The sequence below is a fragment of the Bufo bufo genome, chromosome 6 (assembly GCF_905171765.1).
Source record: "Bufo bufo chromosome 6, aBufBuf1.1, whole genome shotgun sequence".
In the NCBI taxonomy this organism is placed as follows: Eukaryota; Metazoa; Chordata; class Amphibia; order Anura; family Bufonidae; genus Bufo; species Bufo bufo.
Genome location: NC_053394.1, coordinates 132,661,669 through 132,681,401, shown reverse-complemented (window position 1 = coordinate 132,681,401; position 19,733 = coordinate 132,661,669). Strand labels below are relative to the sequence as shown.

Here is a 19,733-nt window from a genome sequence, read left to right as displayed (position 1 = left end):
CACATTTTTCGAGTTCAAAATACTGTGGTATTTAATTATAGAATATCCTTATAGCAGTCGAAATGCCATATTTGTGATACAGAGCGACATTCTCTGTCTAGACAGTTTTTTATGATAACATTCTTCCTGCAGCCACCACTAGGTGGAGCCAATTGTAAATACTGCTCCAGTTGAACAGGATACTTTACTATCTATATATCTCTCTGTCGGGAGCTCCACCTAGTGGCAGCTATAGGCAAAATTTTAGCAGGTAGCCAACAGAGATGCAGAATTTTGGACATGGTTTGATAAAATATGTGCAAAAAAAAAAAAAGTCAACCCGGACACATTTTTTCCCCGGTTCACATCCTAGCAGAACATGTCTGCATACAAAGGACTTGCTAGTTACTTGGAACGCCCAGATGACCTCTTTGGTGGTGATCTAACAGGATCAAAAGACTAAGGCATGATGGGTAATGTTTTGGTTTTCGGTTCAGAGTCCTTATTGGCTTTTGGATTTAAATGTAAAGAACTTACTGTGCTGTTCTCCATGTTTCAGGCTGCAGCGTGCAGGGAGAAGTCGGCCACAAGTTTGGAGAAAGGACGCATTGTGCCCGTCGTCACGTTCGATGAATCACTGTAGCACTCGGATGGAAGGGGGATTTGTGATCCTTTTCTCTAAGTCTATAGATTTGTAGAAAGATGGTTTTTGGGGGTCATCTCATTCATTGATGAAATGTTTCTCTGGTGTGTCTACTGTCTAAGGGGGCATTTACACTAACAGATTATCTGACCAATCATTGGTCAGATGGTCATTTACACACAGATCTTTTGCTATTCATATCAACTATTGGACAGAAATTGGTCAGATAATCTGTTGGTGTAAATGCACCCTTGGACATTAAGTCTTCCTAACCCAAGGTGATGGTGAACTCCATTCCACCTCGTCAAAGAACCAAACGGATGGCTACTCCTCCACAGACATATAGGGTGCAAATGGTGTGGCATGTTGGGGGAGATCATGCACTGCCACAGAACATATTACAAAGTGTAAGCACACACATTGGACTGATGTGAACAGAGGCTGGATTTATATCCAATGAAAAGTTGCACAAAATATAAATAGACCAATTGTTTTAAAGATCTCTGCTTGCCATCAGTGAATAGAAATATTCTTGTTTATATATAGCCAGAGGTTTAAAGGGGTTGTCTCATTTTACACATTTGTGGCATATCGCTAGGAAATGACAGATGCCACCTCTGGGACTCGCATCAGTCTCCAAAATGGGACCCCGAAGTGAGCGAAAATGTGTGGCCACCCGCCATTTCTGTGGGACTGCTGAAAATAGCCTATAGAAATTAACAGAGCTTGCCGAGCTCTCACCTTCTGGAGATAAGTGTGGGTCTCAGAGGCTGGACCTGCACGGATCTGACTTTTATGGCGTATCCGAATGGTCTGCCATCGAAGTCTGAGATGACACGACCCTCTTTAAACCTCAGTTTTTGTCACCCAGTGTGATCATACCCTTACACAGCTGCAGTGCATCCAAGAGATTTCTCTTGTAATGATTTGGCTATTGCCGTGTCAGTTGGACACGATGAGGACCATGTTTCAGCCTCTAGCTGTAAACAAGAATGTTTCCATTATTTATAGTAAGCAGAGGTCTTGATAATAGTTTGGCTCTAAACCAAAGAATCTTAGAAAGTTGCAGAACATTTTATTATACAATGGTGATGCTTTGTTTGCCTACAATTGTAAGGTGGGGAGAGATAACCCCCTTTATTTGAAGGGGTTGGCTGGTTTCCTATATTGATGACCTATCTTCAGAATGCTGGCAGTGGGACCACCGCGATCTGATATCCTGTGGGTAGGTCATCAATACAGGAAACCAGCCAACCCCCATACATACTTACAAATCTGCAGTCTATGGGTACTAGTATTTCCAAGGAACTCTTGTCAGACATTGCCGATTGCCACTGCCCTCCCATGGCCACCCATGCAGGTGGCGGGAACTGAGGATCTTTCGCTGTAGGGCACAGGTGCGGTAAGTAAATATTATCCCCGTAAGGTACTCTCCTCCCCCAGAAACTCACACACAGCACAGGCCGAGGTAGCAGCAGTTTTGTATTTTTATTTAGACTGATTGATTTGCGATTATATCTAAATCTAACTCGGCCAGCTTAACCCTTTCACGACCGAAACCAGGAATGATGTGCACGTTAAGTGCAAAACCTGCCCCCCCTCCCCTTTCCGAATCCCACCGACCCAAATATTAAAACATCTCCAATGTCACAAACACAAGTTTATAATAATAATAATTCTTAAAGTCAATATAATATAGTATATTCCAACAAAAAATAATTATAAATCAACATTGCACAGTCTTGCAAAAGTTTTTTTTTTTTTTTAGTTTTCAATTTTTGGAAATGTGTGTGAAAAGGGAGGGGTGGTAAAATAAATAATATATGTATAATATATATGAAAAGCATACACGCAGCACTCATAGCAACCCCTCTCCCCCAAATATAATAATCAAATAATATTTATAGATCCTGGAAGGAAAACCCTCCCCCCCCCCCCCTTCTTTAAAAAATTAAATAAAAAAAATTAATTTAAAATTGCTTCCAGTTTATGCATTGTTTATGAAATGGTATACCGTTCCCCCTCCCTCCAGGACTCCAAGGGTTAAGTTTGGTTCTGGAGTCATATCAACCCATGGCTGCACCACAAGTCCCAGCATTGCAGGAAGCCTGGCTCTGGGTTTTTAGGGTGGTGTCAGACATGCTCTGCGCCCTGTGGTTTTCAGGAACCTCTCATTAGCAGACTTACATCCTTCCTCCCCCTTGCTGTCTGGGGGAGCACAGGATGGGGGTGGGGGGTTTTACTGGCTACAGAAAAAAAATATGCAAAGGGGAAATGGTTATAAATAGACTCAGAACAGCAGATACAGAGGCTGTGGCCATCTTGGGCGCCCCTCCCCCTCTCTTAGCCCCCATTTGATCTTCCTTAAATCTTCAGCACGTGGTCAGCCAGCTGCAGCTAACATGGCGTTGGTAATATAATTATTATGTAATTATGGGGGAAGGGCTGCGAGAGCCAACTCCCCAGGGCAGTGATTTTTGGTTCCTTTCCTGTGTTATTATGACATGTGCTGTACCCACAGGGAGCTCATTCTACCAGGCTGAACGCCCTGCCCTCGTCTGCTGCACACTGGATCCTTGGTAAGGGGGTAGAAGAACAGAGCTGCACATCCATACTATGAATGGGATATATGGGGATGATACAGGCAGGGCCATGGCTCTGACACACACAATATCTTCTTCTTGACAAGTCCAAATGAAGCGCCTGTTAATCCAGAATGTGAGCCAAAGTGCTAATGGGTGGTGGCATCCTGTCTTAGGTATTGGGATGGGGGGGGGCACCTCATACAACTGATTGTGTTCAGCAATTACAAAATCTTAAAAACCTCAGTTTTGGGGGAGAAAAAATAAAATATGTGTACTTTTATAACCACCAGCGGGAGCCGGGTGCATGCAGAGAAGGTGATGCCGGGTGGAGTGGGGGTAGTATTTGGGATGCAGGGGTGAAATTAATAAAAAAAAAAATGTCCTCTTGCTGGGAATGTCTCCTGCTGCTCCCTCTGCCACCACTGGAGGCCCATGTCATGGAACGGAGGAGATGAGACTTTGTACATTGTGGACAACATGAGGGGAAGGGCGAGTTAATCACCTTTCCTGTATTCCACTGAGGACGGCAGGGCTTCTACTTTAACAGTTTCCTGCCCCAAAAAAATAAAAAGTACGCCTAGATACTGTCTTCATAGGACACACGGACCCATAAAGAGCACATGACCAGCCCCTCTCCAGTGATATCACATTGGTGTAAAGGGGAGTGGGTTCCATCATCCCCCTTCCCCCATGAGACTAAACTTACTCCATTCACACCCCCCATAAAATATTTCCTAGGGGCTCCTGTCTCTTGCCCACTCTAAAACCTATGCTATCCAAGTAAATTCCTTAATTGGTCCCCGGCTGACATCTGGCGTGCAGTCCTCAATCTCATCATCCTCTAGTATGACATCATCTTGTGAGGTCTCCGCCTCATCTTTCCACTTGATATCTTCCTCTTCTTCCCCACCCATGTCTTCATCCACCTTCAGTTCGTCCACATCTTCCAGATAGTGGCCTTCTCCTGCGTACATGGCGTCTGGGGAGTGGCTCCCCCGGGCCATCCCACGGCCTGCACAGTCCATGCACACTCCGTGTCTTCGAGAGCCATGCTTGATGCCCACACTGGCTGCAGACATGAAGACCCGGTTGCACACCTTACATACGTATTTCTTGTCTTTACTGTGGACCTGAAGATATTAAGATATAGAAGTTTAGAGACACTTAGAACGCAATTCCTGTTAATATAATTGTGCTTATTTACGCTCGGTGTGCCCTCATACAGACAGATGGGTGTGTGCCCCTTGAGGAAGAGCGCCAGTGAGACTGTCCCCCGGGCTGGCTCTGGTTACACGAGAACAAGACGTGGCCCAGTCGAATGAGGAGACAGATGGTTGTTCAATTATATGACAGCAGAGGACACTCTAAGAAGGAGCCGACACTGCTGTCATAGCAACCGTGAGACAGCGCTCTGTAATGAGTCTGGAGAAGTACTGGGGCCATGTCCCTGAGACTTGAGCAGGGGAGGGTTAACACCGGCAGAGACAGAGCCGTCTACAGCAGGAACAGGAGCTCAAATCAGACATGCAGCTACCTCTGATAACGGCGTCATAGCAAACTGAAGGACCTGAAGATGGGGGAACCACCAGAATTGTCCTCAGGCACAGTCTACAAGTGACAACCAGTTTCGGAACCAATTTAAGGTGTTCCCAAGAGGTTGTCACCTGCCTTCCTCGAAATGGGAGTAAATGAAGCCAAGACCCTAAAATTAACATATTGCCCTTGTGTTCATAGATGTGGACTGTAAGATCTTACCGAAGAGCACCTATAGATGGACATGTAAACCAGGGACCATGATTTGGCCCACATCCCCATTGAAGAGCACTACAGTCACAGCTGGCTAATAACAAGGGCTACAGGCTGCATAAAAATTCACACTTCCACCCAAAACCTAACAACTCCATCACTGCTTAGTACCCCCAATCCCTGTGGATGCTGAGGCTCCCTTTCGCCTCTATGCACACTAGTGCTGGAAGATTCTACAAACAGCTCTTGTTACCTGAGCCTCCTGGATCCCTGTATGAGAGACAGGAGGATTTGGATGAATTGTGCGCAGACCTAAATTTTAAGGTGTCACGAAAAGTATTTTTGTCTAACTTGTTGCCAAGGGTGAAACCAATTTTTCCTGGTGTAGCACACTATCACCAGCAGAGGGCAGACCATTTCTTTTTGGCAGTCACTAAGGTGTGTCCGCCTCTATATACCTCAGGGAGTCACACTGTGGCAGATTGATCATTAACTCGTCCCTCAGATCTTCTACGTCTTCCAGACTCTGTTGTTATGGTGGCCATCTCCACCCAGCGCATAAATGATTGACCCATACATTTCTGAAATACTTTTATTCTTCACTAGTTTGTCTTAAGGGGGAAGTGTCATTTAATTCCTGCCTCATTTCTCTGTGAATTAAGTCATAAAATCTGCTGAGTTTATCAATCCCTGATGATTTTTTTTTTGCTAAGTGTCCAACCAAATATTATTCCTTAGAAACAACTGTGGCAGAACTGGCACAGCTAAGCCTCCTATATGTGTGCTCCATGGCGCTCCTCTTATGTCCCTTAGGCTACTTTCACATCAGCGTCGGGGCTCCGCTTGTGAGCTCCGTTTGAAGGGGCTCACAAGCGGCCCCGAACACATCCGTCCAGCCCCAATGCATTCTGAGTGGACGCGGATCCGCTCAGAATGCATCCGTCTGCCAGCGTTCAGCCTCCGCTCAGCGAGCGGACACCTGAACGCTGCTTGCAGCGTTCGGGTGTCCGCCTGGCCGTGCAGAGGCAAACGGATCCGTCCAGACTTACAATGTAAGTCAATGGGGATGGATCCGTTTGAATTTGACACCATATGGCTCAGTTTTCAAACGGATCCGTCCCCCATTGACTTTCAATGTAAAGTCTGGACGGATCCGTCTGAAGCTACTTTCACACTTAGAATTTTTTCTACAATATAATGCAGACGGATCCGTTCTGAACGGATCCCAAGTCTGCATTATATGAGCGGATCCGTCTGGGCAGACCCCAGACGGATCCGCTCTGAACGCAAGTGTGAAAGTAGCCTTACCTAACAATATTTCCACATTTTGAGGAACCAGCTCGAGTTTAGGGGCTTGAGAGGGGCGGTGTTTTAAGTGAACCTGTTATGTATTTTGAAAAATCTTAACATTAATTTAGTCAGATTATAAATAATCTATATTAAAGACACAAAGCAGCACAAAACCTAATTCCCCGCCCTGTGATGCAAATGTAATGGGACCGTATAGAGCGGCGAGAGCTGTCAGCAGGAAGACCCATAGACATCTGTATGATACTGATAAACCATAGCCTAATAACAGGAGAACTAGAAGTTACTCCTGATAGATAAATATTCTATGTGCTCACATCCATACTCTTGTACAAAGGGGGCAGCAATACAGCAATTGTATTTTTTGTACATAGGGAGCAGTATTATTCTAGTCTATAAGAGGCAGTATAAAAGAAACTATCTTTTACATGGGGATAGTATTATAGTAGTTGCATTCTTGTACATAGGGGCAGTATTATAGTAGTTATATTCTTGTACATAGGGACAGGATTATAGTATTTATATTCTTGTATATAGAGGGCAGTATTATAGTATTTATATTCTTGTATATAGAGGGAAGTATTATAGTATTTACATTCGTGTATATAGAGGGCAGTATTATAGTATTTATATTCTTGTACATAGGGACATTATTATAGTCGTTATATTCTTATACATAGGAGGCAGTATTATAGTAGTTGTATTCTTGTATATAGGGGGAAGTATTATAGTATTTATATTCTTGTACATAGGAGGCTTGAAAAGCGACAACCATCCTGTGCAGCAGTCATTTCCTTTCCCCCACTCCACTTGGCAACTCAGGAGGGGGTCACACAACAAAGGCGTTCCTCCGAGGGCAAGAGATGAGCATGTTCGGTCCACAAAATGTGTGAGACTCATTTCCTGGACCGACTGCAGCTAAGCTGACTAACTCACTGTATCACAGTGATGTAAAATGCTGTGAATATTGTACAGTAGACCCGCGGTCAGGCTGGAACAGCATCAAAGATCACTATGATAAAGTGAGTTTGGGTCAGCCGAGCCGCGGTCAGTCCGGAAAATGCAGCCGTCGCACGGATCATTGGTTACGGACTGAACACGCTTGTCTGAAACTAGCCTAAGCAGAATAAAGGAATTTGTGCTTCATCTCAAGAATAATTTTATAAAATGTCCAACATGAATCAGAGGACTCAGGCTACATGAATATCAATGCCCTGTCCAGTCTGGGAAATGTCTAGTTTAGAATGGTGTTACTAGGTCACATTCTCTCCTCGTATTCCCAAGAATAAAATTCCTTTTCAGAACTTGTCTTCTCTTCCGGTTTTCCCTGGATGATCATATTGATGGCCTATCCTTAGGAATGCCCATCAGTATCAGAATGGTGGGGGTCCGACTGTCAGCAATGTGAGTGCTGCAGCCTTTTTATTGTTTCCCTTGGTCTGTATGACTGCACATCCTATATCTTACCACGCGCCGACGCTACTAAATAGGATCATGGGCCATCCATATGCCGATCCTGGAAAACCCCTTTAAATTAACTGTACTACTATAATGGGGTTTCTTTAAGGAAACGCCCTGTTTAGAAATGGTCAGGTACTGTTACATAGGGTATATACACACTTCCTCTACAGGAACTGCCTCGGATTATCTGGATACTCCCTCTACATACACAATTCAGGGCACACGATAAGCGGGTATGTCCTCAGCAGTCACAAATACAGGAGTAAAAATGGAGTTGGGCTTCCTGCATTGTGGGCAAGCTACAAAGCCCCATGCAGTGCACAGGATACGGGGCCGTCTCCATGTGACCCATCTGCTACACAGGAAGCAGCCGCCCAGCAGTGACCCATTTCCAGCCCTCGGACACGGCAGCTTTTAGATCAGCGAGGAGGAAATAGTCTGACCATCCCGGCAACCGGTTCAGCACTGCTGATCTGTAACCAAGGGGGGGTGTTTCATACAGAAATGACCTCTACTTATAAAAAGGGAACAGGAAGCCTCAACGAAACAATGACCCAGAAAGGATCCTGTATTTGCAATGCATTGTCCACAGTGTAACATGGGGGGATGTGAGCGTTATTCTGGGTGAGGATATTATAGAGTAAGCCTCTGTATAATGCTGGATAAGAAGGTGGAGTGTGTCCTATGTATTATATTGGCCTCTATAACAGGGTGCCGTTTGCACCTGACCCCTTACATGTCTGTTACTACAGAAACCCTGAGAGATGAGCTGGGTCCATAGAATAGATATCCTAGATGAGTGACCCCCAACCACCAGGCAACGGATCAGTACCGGGCCATGGATAATTTGATACAAGGTGGCAGGGGAGGGACAGGAACCATACCCATTGTAGTGGGGGGGGGGGGGGATCCGGAGGCGCTGACTGCAGGGAACATGTGCAGAAGCGCCACATTGCAGACACCATTACCTTCTTCCTGTCCGGCTCTGCACACAGATCTTGCTTGGCCCACGAGCCTGTTCCTACCTCGAGGAGAGACAGGCCGGGGACATGAAGGCGACAGTGGATTATGAAGAGTGTCTAAAGGACTCGCCCAGGTTTAATTAACACACTTCAGTTTGTACGTGTAATCACCGTGATGTGATAGGGCAGGCTGCAACTTGTAGTGCCATAGGTTGCAGGAGTGTGTGTGGCGCTCCATAGAATCATGCAGTGCTGGCACAGTGGGTACGCTATGAGGAAGTCTACTGGCTCTTGTACAATGTGACCAGGCCGCTGACTGTACAGTGTGACACAGGGGTGGCAGCAGTACAGGGCAGGGGAGCAAGGATTTGACCAGCCAATGCGATAGAAGTTAACATTTGGGTTTCCTTCAGTGTGACATGCAGTGTACCCCACCTTCCCCGGTCAAGCTGTCTTGCATGAAACGGGTCCTAAGTGCAAAAAAGGTTGGGGGCCACTGCCCTAGATCCTTATTATCCTGATTTGTCCCCGGGGATCCCTGTAAGCTTAGGGATATAGTGTCACAGATGATCTTGGCTTGTAATGATGTAGAGAAAACCTCGCCTGTCCCCAGCCTTCTTCATAATATAGGGATTTTGTAAAAGCCAGGCATGATTTTAAAGGTGTGTGACCATAGTAAATGATAAAATCTTAATTGTTTTGTTGTCATGGAAATGAAAGATTAATTTTAAGGGTCGCATCTGAATGATAGCGACAGAGTCCCTGCGTGCAAATACTTGTGCAAAAGGCAGCAATAAGAATTGCAGCAGAAGAAAAAAAAAAACTGATTGCAGGGAGGTATAGATGGCTGCAAAGCTCCAGGGAACAATGGCTGACAGCAGCAAGGTAATGAAGACTCTTACTGAGAATCCCTCTATGAGGCTAGATGGGTCTGACCATTTCCTCACAGTGACCTCAAATCTGCAGAAGGCTGGGAGTAGGCTGTGTTGGTCAGCTGTATACAGCACCTTTGCCGCTCATTCACACGACTATATGAACGGGTGTGGACCCATTCATTTCAATGAGGCAGCAAAAGATGCGGTCCACATCCGTTGTTCCATTCCTCGGCCCCGCAAAACAGCGCGTACCCTAGTCTTGTCTGCAATTGCGGACAAAAATAGGTATCATAGTGTCGGCCATGTGCTGTCCGTAAATTGCACATATATTTTTAAATAATTTTTTATGTCACTTTTTATATTTAAGCTACAAGCAAAAATCCTGCTGTTTTTCCACTGGCCACTATGTCTAATACTTGGCGCCACTTCTTGGTTTGTACAGATTACTTCACTTGACTCATTCTAATCCTGACTGTAATGGCATCACCTCTGTGTATAGATAAGATAGGATCCACCATTCACAGTAGGTGATTGTCAAAGCTCATCTATTCCTTCCTTGTACAATGACCTCTGCACAGGGCACAGAGCATGCCCAGGAAACTCTCCCATAGAAGTCAATAGGTTCCCCTCCTGACCATTGTGTCTATGGCCCATGGAGCTGCCATAATGCAATTTTTTTATGCTTTGTAAATGCTGTTAAGGCAAGATGGCCGCCCCCCATAATAATGTTCAGGAAATAAAAAATTTAAAAAAAATCTACAACCAGAAAATACAAAACAGATTAGAAAAAAAGGAGATGTGTTACTATCTGGTTTTAACTGGCAAATAAAATTTTTGGTGACACATTTCTTTAAAATGTCCTGAGACTGCCATCATACGCTTACATTTCAGTCACAAAGATGGCATATTCAATTTACAATAAGAATTTTGTCTTGTCCTTGTCACCTCCCACTGTATATTACCTGCCAAGAGAAGGCTTTGGCTCAAAAAAAAGAATATAAAAAATATAACTACCATAATACTGCCCCATATTGTCAAGAACATCACTACAATAGTGTCTTCTATGTACAAGAATATAACTACTATAATACTGCCTCCTATGTACAAGAATATATCTACTATAAAACTGCCTCCCATGTGCAAAAAATGTACTATAATACTGCCCCCTAAGTACAACAATATAACTACTATAATACTGCCCCAATGTACAAGAATATAACTACTAAGTACAGACATATAAGTACTATATTACTGCCTCCTAAGTACAGGAATATAACTACTATATTACTGTCCCCTATGTACAAGAATATAGTTACTATTAGTCTGCCCCTTATGGACAAGAACATGCATGTACATTTTCGTATGGAGGAGCTGCACTTTCAGCATAGAATATAATAGTGAGAACTCATATTAAGCATTGTACAGTGTGTTCTGATTGGCCTTACATTGAGTTTAATGTAATGTTCCCCCTACCCAATTCATTACATTGTATCAGGGAGAACAGGCTGCTGCTCAGTCCCATCTCTTACCAATGTGTGGCGCTTCATGTGTTCCCTCCTTGTAAACTTCTTGCCGCAGATCTCGCAGGGATATGGCCGCTCCCCAGTGTGCGACCGCATGTGCCTCTTCAGGATACACTGGTGCATGGCGGAGAAGCTGCAGTACGGACACTTGAACTTCTTTCGGATAACCGTGAATTCATTGACTGCAGGAGAGAAGGAGAACAGCTCAGGAGATACAGAAATAACCACATACAAAATGTATCATTTCATGGAAGGCTTAGGGGGTGTATCACTGCTGAGAAGACCTGGCCCATGTGTATAGGCTGACCCTTTAATACTCATTGCCTTAGCCGTTTCCAGCAATACATCAAGACATTCTCTCCCCCTCCTATCTCGTCCTGCCCAGTGCCATATCTGACATCACACACCACGCCATGTAATCGGTGTCCTCAGATAACCGGACAGGACGCCTTCAATGCAAAGAGCGAGCCCAGGGGGCCACCGACTACTGCCTCACTGCAGGCAACCAGTTTTGGGCCACTGTGTGCTGCCTCCCTTTAAGCATCCGAGTGAGAGGGGCCACTGTGCACCACCTTCCGGCACGCGGCCATCTTTTGGTATTATATCATTGTATATACTATATATGGTTTTGCGAGGTCTTTGTTCCAGCAGTCACTTATGTAAAGGGGTTTTCTTCATTTTTCGGGTTACAACGGCAGCCATATCCAGAATGAACCAACATTGACCTGCTAAATTCTGAAAAGCAAAGTAGAAGCAGCCATTTCCCCGAAGCTGGTGACACCTTTAACCCCTTCTACTCCAGGAAAAGAATGATGAATAGCTATAATAAGGTTCTATTAGACTGTTTATGTACATGACTGATGGGTGAATTACTGGACTGGTGACGTCACCAGTGGAGAGGCCGACATCAAAGCAGGACGGACTGTAAAAACTGGGTGGTGTCAGGCAGAACCACGGAGTAAATGATGGGAGGGGAGGCACAAACTTTACACCTCACACATGTTATTAATGCAGATCAGAGGAAAAAGCCAAGTCACCAACAACTAACAGAATTTTATATGGTGCATGTTATTCCATGCTTGGTTTTATTCTGGCCCTGTCCAACTGACCATCCATATATCCTAGCTTGCTTTGCTTGTATAGAGACACTTGGGTCAGTACGTGTGTGGAAAGTGATATGGGTGGTAATGGATATTAATAATATAACTGAACGATCAGATCAAAGACGAGGAGTGTTGTCATAGGGACACAAGAGTAGAGGAGATGCAGTCATGAGGACCTCAAACATTTATGACATAATCGCAAAGATAGATTCGGCTTCCTTCTGGGGGACCCAGTCCTTTCTCCAGAATGGACCTCAAAAGTGAAAAGAGTGCACATTGCGCATGCTCGGCCACCCTTCATTCACCACAATCGAAATTCCAAAAATAGCTGAGCTACTTTCGGAAGTCCCACAGCAGTAAATGGAGAGGACGCCATCCATGTGCGATGTGCTCTCCGTCAACTAAGATGGCCCTGTTCTGGAGATTGGAGAGGTGGGACCCACACCTATCTGACATCTGTGTCATATCCGAGCAATTATGCCAGAAATGCCCGAGATGGGACAACCCCTTTAACTCTCAAGCACTGATAAGGGTACTTTCACACTAGCGTTTCTCTTTTCCGGCATAGAGTTCAGTCCTAGGGGCTCAATACCGGTTAAAGAACTGATCAGTTTTATCCCCATGCATTCTGAATGGAGAGCAATCCGTCCAGAATGCATCAGGATGTCTTCAGTTCAGTCTTTTTGACATTTTAGGACGGAGAAAATACCGCAGCATGCTTCAGTTTTCTCTCCGGCCCAAAAAAACTGAACACTATTTTTTTTTTTCTCCATAGGAATGTATTAATGTATTAGTGCCAGATCCGGCATTCAAAATACCGAAATGCCTGATCCGTCCTTCTGGTCTGCGTATGCGCAGACCTTTACAAATGTGAAATAAAAAAACAAAAAAACAGAAACGGATTAGTTTGTCCGTATGACAGACGGATCCGTTCTTGCAATCCATTTGTGAGACGGATCCGCATCCGGATCTGTCTACAAATGCTGTCCGTTTGCATGCAGATTGCCGGATCCAGCAGGCAGTTCCGGCGACTGAACTGCTTGCCGGATCACTCTGCCGCAAGTGTGAAAGTACCATAACTCAGCCGTATTAAAAAGTTCTTCACATTTTATATAAAACATAATCAGTTATGTGCTGCATTCATTAAAACATTAAACATGGCCGCTCTTTTCCAAAAACAGCACAACACCTGTCTACGGGCTGCGTATGGTAAGTGAATGGGGACTGGCTGCACTACCACACACTACCTGTGAATCAGTTGGCGCTGTTTTTTTTTTTCTTTAAGAAGAAGAAGCCATGTTTTTTATATCCTGGGTAATAAATTTAACGACAAAATGTCAGGATATAGAAATAAGAGCACAGTAGAAGCTCAAGAAAAAAAGTCACATCTCCCAGACAGGAATACTAGACAGGAATCTGTAGAGGTTTAACAATAATGGAATCAATGGTCACTCTTTATAAAAGGTTATTTTCACCCAAACACAATTTCAGAAAAGTGTTGAATTATGGCCATCTTATCGGCTCTCAGTTTAGTTCAGTGATGGATTATTCCAGGCTCTGAATGTCACCGATGGGTTTACATTTGAAGGCGCTGGTTCCAGAGGTCCTCCAGCGCCTGTCTAGTATTGGAAGGGGAGTTTCACTGCTAGAGCTCCTGTTCTTGGAGGCATCAACACTTAGAGCATTGGCCATTACACCACCGATTTAGGAAAGACGAGAAGGACAGACAAAGAAGAGAGGAACTTACGAGAGAGCGAGTGGGTACCTTTGGGCAGGTATTCAAAGAGCAAAGAACTCTCCTCTCCCAGTACGTCAGCCTTGAGGGACAGCAGGCTGTTTTTACTCAGGAGGGCGCTGCGCAGGTTGGATACGTTGTTGACCTGTTGGCGATTGTCATCTTTCTCCAGACTCAGTGTGTGAGGTAAGTAATTGGGCTCCCCGCCTTGTAAGGACTCTTCACCTTGTGAGTACAGGTCTATACGTTCCTCCCGACTGTCGGAGCTGCCTGGCTCTATCACGGTCACGTCATCACCTGAGGGGGGGGGACAAGAAGAGTTTAAAATGGTTGAGATCTAGAAAGGAAGACACCATACTGGGTAGAACTGCACTAGATCAATGAGTTTCACAAGATAAATGTGTTGGCCGGCCCTCATGGACAAGAGCTTCCTGGTCACCAGGTCCCCATACAAGGACTGGACTTGAGTAGAGGAGCAGTGCATTTAAATATAGTACCCAATTATTTTGGTGCTCTAATTGGCCTCCATTAGCTCAGTATTCTCAGGGCAACGTCAGCCTTTCCCACTTTAAAGAGCATCAGATTCAGCAGATTTGTACCTATGACACTGGCTGACCTGTTACATGTGCACTTGGCAGCTGAAGACATCTGTGTTGGTCCCATCTTCATATGTGCCTGTATTACTGAGAAAAATGATGTTTTAATAAATGCAAATGAGCCTCTAGGAGCAACGGGGGCGTTACCATTACACCTAGAGTCTCTGCTCTCTCTGGAACTACTACGCCCTGTGCACTTTGATGAGGCCTGGAAGGTGTAATGATGTTTTCTGTCAAAGTGGAGAGGGTCCGGCAGTTGCCGAGAGAGCAGAGCCTCTAGGTGTAACGACAACGCCCCCATTGCTCCTAGAGGCTCATTTGCATATATTAAAACAACATTTTCTCAGAAACGCAGGCACATATGAATATAGGACCAACACAGATGCTTCTTGTGACAAAGCTTACAGGATAAAGGCTTCATTACACAGTCAATGGCAATTATCAAGAACTAATCGTTTGTTCATGAGTGTATAAGATAAGTGCATTCACCTCTGCGGTGTGGTGGGGACGAGCTATGGCTTCTGCGATCACTCATCCTCTTACAGATGCATTGTTTCTGGGCAGCAGATGGATGTTCACCCAGGATGGTCTGCTGCCCCGAAACAATACTTTCACCCAAATATTTGCTCAGTCATCGGGTGATCAGAGGAACCTTTACACTGGCCAATTATCATCCACACGTTCATTTCCAATAATCAGCCCATATAAAAAGGGCCTTAAAACGTACCTCTGCTTACAATACCATGGGGCATCAAATAATCTGCTAGCGTGCTGCATCGAGGTGTAGTCTACGACAGTGTTCCTCAACTCCAGTCCTCAGGGCCCACCAGCCGGTCATGTTTCCAGGATTTCCTTAGGGTAGGGGGGCCCTGAGGACTGGAGTTGAGGAACACTGGTCTACACATGTGATCTGCTTGTGCCCAGAACAGTTTGAGTCAGCATTAGCCAAGCCCACTCAGTGAAGGGTGGAAGGAGAGAGTCAATTTTCCATAATGGAACAGAACCCACTTCTTGCCATTACCTTCACGATGACATTTATCTAAAACCAGCTGCGGACATAGTGATGGGCCGCGCACTTCCTACTGGGAGTGATGGTGATGTTCCATGGAAATGGTCATTGCTAGGATCAGGATTTTTATAGGGAAAATAATTTCCACTGTAGACAAATCTCATACCCTGAAGATTGATTACCGCATTTGGGGGGCGGTAGATTCAATATCAATCAACTGCATCAATAAACATTATGTTGGCATCTTGATACATGTGCCACCCTATTATGTTGTATTCAATGGCATCATCTTATTGTATCATCTGTGTCCAAGTTGGACTTGTCAGCCTCGTCTACAACGCGTGCTGCCGGAAACGTAAATGAAATGTAACGCAAAAAGTGCAACGTTTTGGAGAATGACGAGGGCCAGGCGCCTTTTACGGTCAGGAAGGCAACGGTTAACCAGAGATAGCGCTGGTCAGATTAGTTCAGCCATGAATTATAGAACAGTCAAGACCATTAATGCAGTGAGCTCGAGGTACATGATACATGGCAGAGATAGCGAGCAAGGGGGCCGCTCATCCTTATGTTAGATTGAAAAATCGCGAGCCGCCTTCTGCCCAACGGAGGCCTCCACTGGATTCCATGGGGATGAAAGGAACCAGTCACCACCTCCACATGGTGCAGATATGATAATTTGAGACAATTTATTCAATGGAGTTGACAGCGAGGCGTGGGCCATGTTGTGCCTTGGAACAGATGAATCTATTGGATTGGTACCGATGTATAAAAATTAAATATGCAGTAAAATTCCTCTAAGGCCTCTTGCACACGAACACCCACCGCGGGGCAGCAGCAGACCTATTCACTTTAATGGGTCCGCGATCCGGCAATTCCGCAAAAAGATAGGACATGTTCTATCTTCTTGCGGAATGGAAGTACTGGACGAAACCCCACGGAAGCACTCCGTAGTGATTCCGTAGGGTTCCGTTCCGTGCTTCCGTTCCGCATCTCCGGATTTGCGGACCCACTGAAGTGAATGGGTCCGCATCCGTGATGCGGAATGCACATGGAACGGTGCCCGTGTACTGCGGATCCGCAAAACGGCCATGGAGCGCACACGTTTGTGTGAAAGAGGACTAATCCAGCATCAATGGGAATTAGTAGGCACCGCATTTCCAGATATTCTGGATAAATGGAAGTATGCGAAGGACAAAGAACCATTAGGTGTCTCCTAATTAATTCTATACGCTCAGTCGCCTGCTTCAGTTCTTGTGAAATTCCACATTATACTGTAGTCTTGTGCTGGAAACCAGGGCCGGATTATCAGATTTTGTGGATTATCAAAATGGAAAGAATCTCACTGGGCATAAAAATCTAAACAATGAACGTGTCGGACGTAAAAGTTTCATAAAACAACGTTACAATACAATGATACATAATAAGCCGTATCTGTGTAATACGCATTGAAGCCAATTAGCCCTGTAGAGATGTTTAATGAAGTAGAACTTTTTACACATTTGGGTTCTGTAATGAGTCCAAATTTATAATTAGGACGGTTGTAACCACTGGTGGGCGTTACCCCCCTGGGGGCTCGGGATGTTCACGGAGGTTGTATATATAGTAGGAGGAAACAGAGGTAAAGCCTCCAGTGGAAAGGCGAGGGCTAGGTGAGAAGCAGAAACTGGGTGTGAGCGACTTGCAGAGTAAAGGAAAGGGGGCAATTAGGGATTAACCGGATTTACCAGGGGGGTGGAGGAGTTGGGGAGTGCCACATCACTGAATACTTCTACTCCAACAGGTTTTAGTAGACGAGGTCACAATGGTGACTGTTGAAAGAAGCTGGAAGGCAGGGGAGAGGTGAAGGAGAGGGGGGCAGGGGTTACATATGAAGTACAGTGGTAGAGGGGGGCTGGGGGTTAAATCTGGAGTACTAAGGCAAAGACAAAGCTGAGGGTTAGAGTTGGGATAAAGGAGCCAAGTAGAGAACAGAGAAAAGATTGAGGGAGATTTATCAAAACTGGTATAAAGTAGAACTGGCTCAGTTGTCCACAGCAACCAATCAGATTTAGACTTTCATTTTTCAAAGGAGGTCTGGAAAAATAAAAGGTGGAATCTGATTGGTTGCTATGGGCAACTACACCAGTTCTACTTTACACCAGTTTTGAGAAATCTCCCCCATTGAGTGTTAGAGTTGGGGCAGGTGTGTAAAGATGGGAGTCAGGTTTACAGATAGGGTAAAGGGGCAGTTGGGGAACAGGGTTTATTAACGATTCTACTTAGAGGACAGAGCCAAGGAGGTGGACCCTGGGCCAAGGACGGGACCAGAGGTTAAAGATGGGTCATTTTTTAAGTCAATTCTCCTTTGACGTTGGTGTACTTTGCACCAAAGTTTTTCTACACCACCCCCTTAACTGGAGTGTCGGGGGGGGGGGGACTTTTTAAGAAAGCCCCAGGAGTGAAACAGTAACATAGTAACGACTCCTACTTTTCATGTGTACTCAATGGGCAGAGGGGAGAAAACCGCTATCAGACACCTCTGGTGAAGGCTTATCTCCCAGAACAAAAGGATTGGTCGAAAATAGCCGTCCCATCCCTCTCTCCTCTAACATCATCTGTAGGGGGAGAGTCGGGAGCTCCCCATACACAGACTATTAACCACTGGTTTGGCCGACAATACATTAATGTGTATGGGGGTCCTTTAGTGTGGGGTGTTTTGGGGGTACAGTGGTAATTACATATGTGACATCTGCACATCGCAAGTTGTGACCTTTCACCAAAAGACATTTTACTATTCAGATCCATCTATAAATCTATTTGCATCAGTTCTGACATATTCAAATGACAGGAGGTGAGCGCAGGAAGCCAGAGGATGACTGAGCCTCTGACCATACGTGCCTCCCTGCCACATGCACCCCCTCGCACACACACCATACTTGCCCCCATGCCACACTAGCCATACGTGCCCCCCCTCTCACATGCACCCCCTCCGACATGCACCATACGTGCCCCCATCCCACCTGCCCCCTTCCCACACGCACCACACGTGCCCCCCTCCCACACTCCGCTTTTCTAGACTCCAGACTGGCAAACTTGTGCCCATCTGTGTAACAAAGTGTTATTCAAGACTTACCCAGCTTTCCCAGAAACAGAAAACTCAAAAACATCCGATTAGATATTTTGCTATAGTTGCCCATCAGAGGGGGTATTCTGGGTAGTCGTCAACCATGAATTAAATATAAATGAGGGAAGATGAGCAGGTGAAAGATGATTTAGCAGAGGGCATTCAGTGCTTCAGTGGGAATGTGAGAACAGTCTGTGGGAGTACTGGGGGGGGGGGGGACAGAATGAAACTGGAGTTGGCGAGTCTGTGGGAAGGGAGGATTTCTCAGGGTCAGGAATGCGGGGTTGAGGTTTATAATTTTTTAGGATCAGTGCTGTTGTATGGCCCTTACCTTAAAGCAAAAGCCCGGAAGGGGGTGGGAAATATGTGGTTGTTTAGACAGTCCGCTGTGCATTCAACTTACCCCCCCCCCCCCCCAACTGTGTAATGACTGGGGAGTGTGTCCTCCTCTGTCAAGCGGCTGTGATACTTCAGCAGACCAGTATATGCTCATCCTGACCTTCCTGGTTCACAACTAGAACAGCAGAAGTGTGGTAAAGACTGACAGAAAAGCTGGGCAGTAAAACAAAAAAGAGGGAGTAGTTGAGCAACCCGAGTCTGTAAGGACTTCTAGGACATTTATGGTCGAATGCAGACCCCTGTTGGCACAGTGAAGGCGGCCATTAATGGCTGATAACAGAAGTCTGGACATGGAGAATCTTTAATATACAGAAACTACAGGGCAGAGATGATCAGGAGCACAGGGTAAATGGTCATCAGTGGGATACAGGATCTGGCAGATACACCCTGGCCTTCAGAGAAGATCTCCCACAGTGTGAATACATCACCAGGAACCTGGTAAGGAGGGGCGGCCTTGGTCATTATGCTTGGGCACACACAGAGGACCTGCGCCCTGGTTACCAGCCTGACACTGGTCTTCGCTGTCATCACCCATCCTCTCAGCTCAGACTGGAGGGATGAAGGGTGAGGTTTGGTTGGTTTGATCTAGTTAAAAGGGGGGGGGGGGGGCAGAGGTGGAAGATTGGAGCTGGCTCAGTCTGTGGTCCGGATTGTGTCAGATACCATCTCCATAGCAGACCCGTACAATTAATGCCTCTCCTTTGCT

General features: G+C 45.5%; 1 protein-coding gene across 4 annotated transcripts in view; it reads right to left on the bottom strand.

The window, feature by feature from the left end:
* Positions 1-2,779: 2,779 nt before the first annotated feature.
* Positions 2,780-19,733, bottom strand: part of ZBTB46 (zinc finger and BTB domain containing 46) — a 37,079-nt gene continuing 20,125 nt past the window's right edge. For 3 of the 4 annotated variants that reach the window (XM_040439098.1, XM_040439101.1, XM_040439099.1), the window contains 3 exons: positions 13,933-14,217; positions 11,089-11,264; positions 2,780-4,337 (listed from right to left, as the gene is read on the bottom strand). In XM_040439098.1, the coding sequence (XP_040295032.1) occupies positions 3,975-4,337; positions 11,089-11,264; positions 13,933-14,217 (824 nt within the window). In that variant the 3' untranslated portion in view covers positions 2,780-3,974. The remainder of the gene's footprint in view (positions 4,338-11,088; positions 11,265-13,932; positions 14,218-19,733) is intronic. The other variant, XM_040439102.1, reaches the window with a different exon arrangement.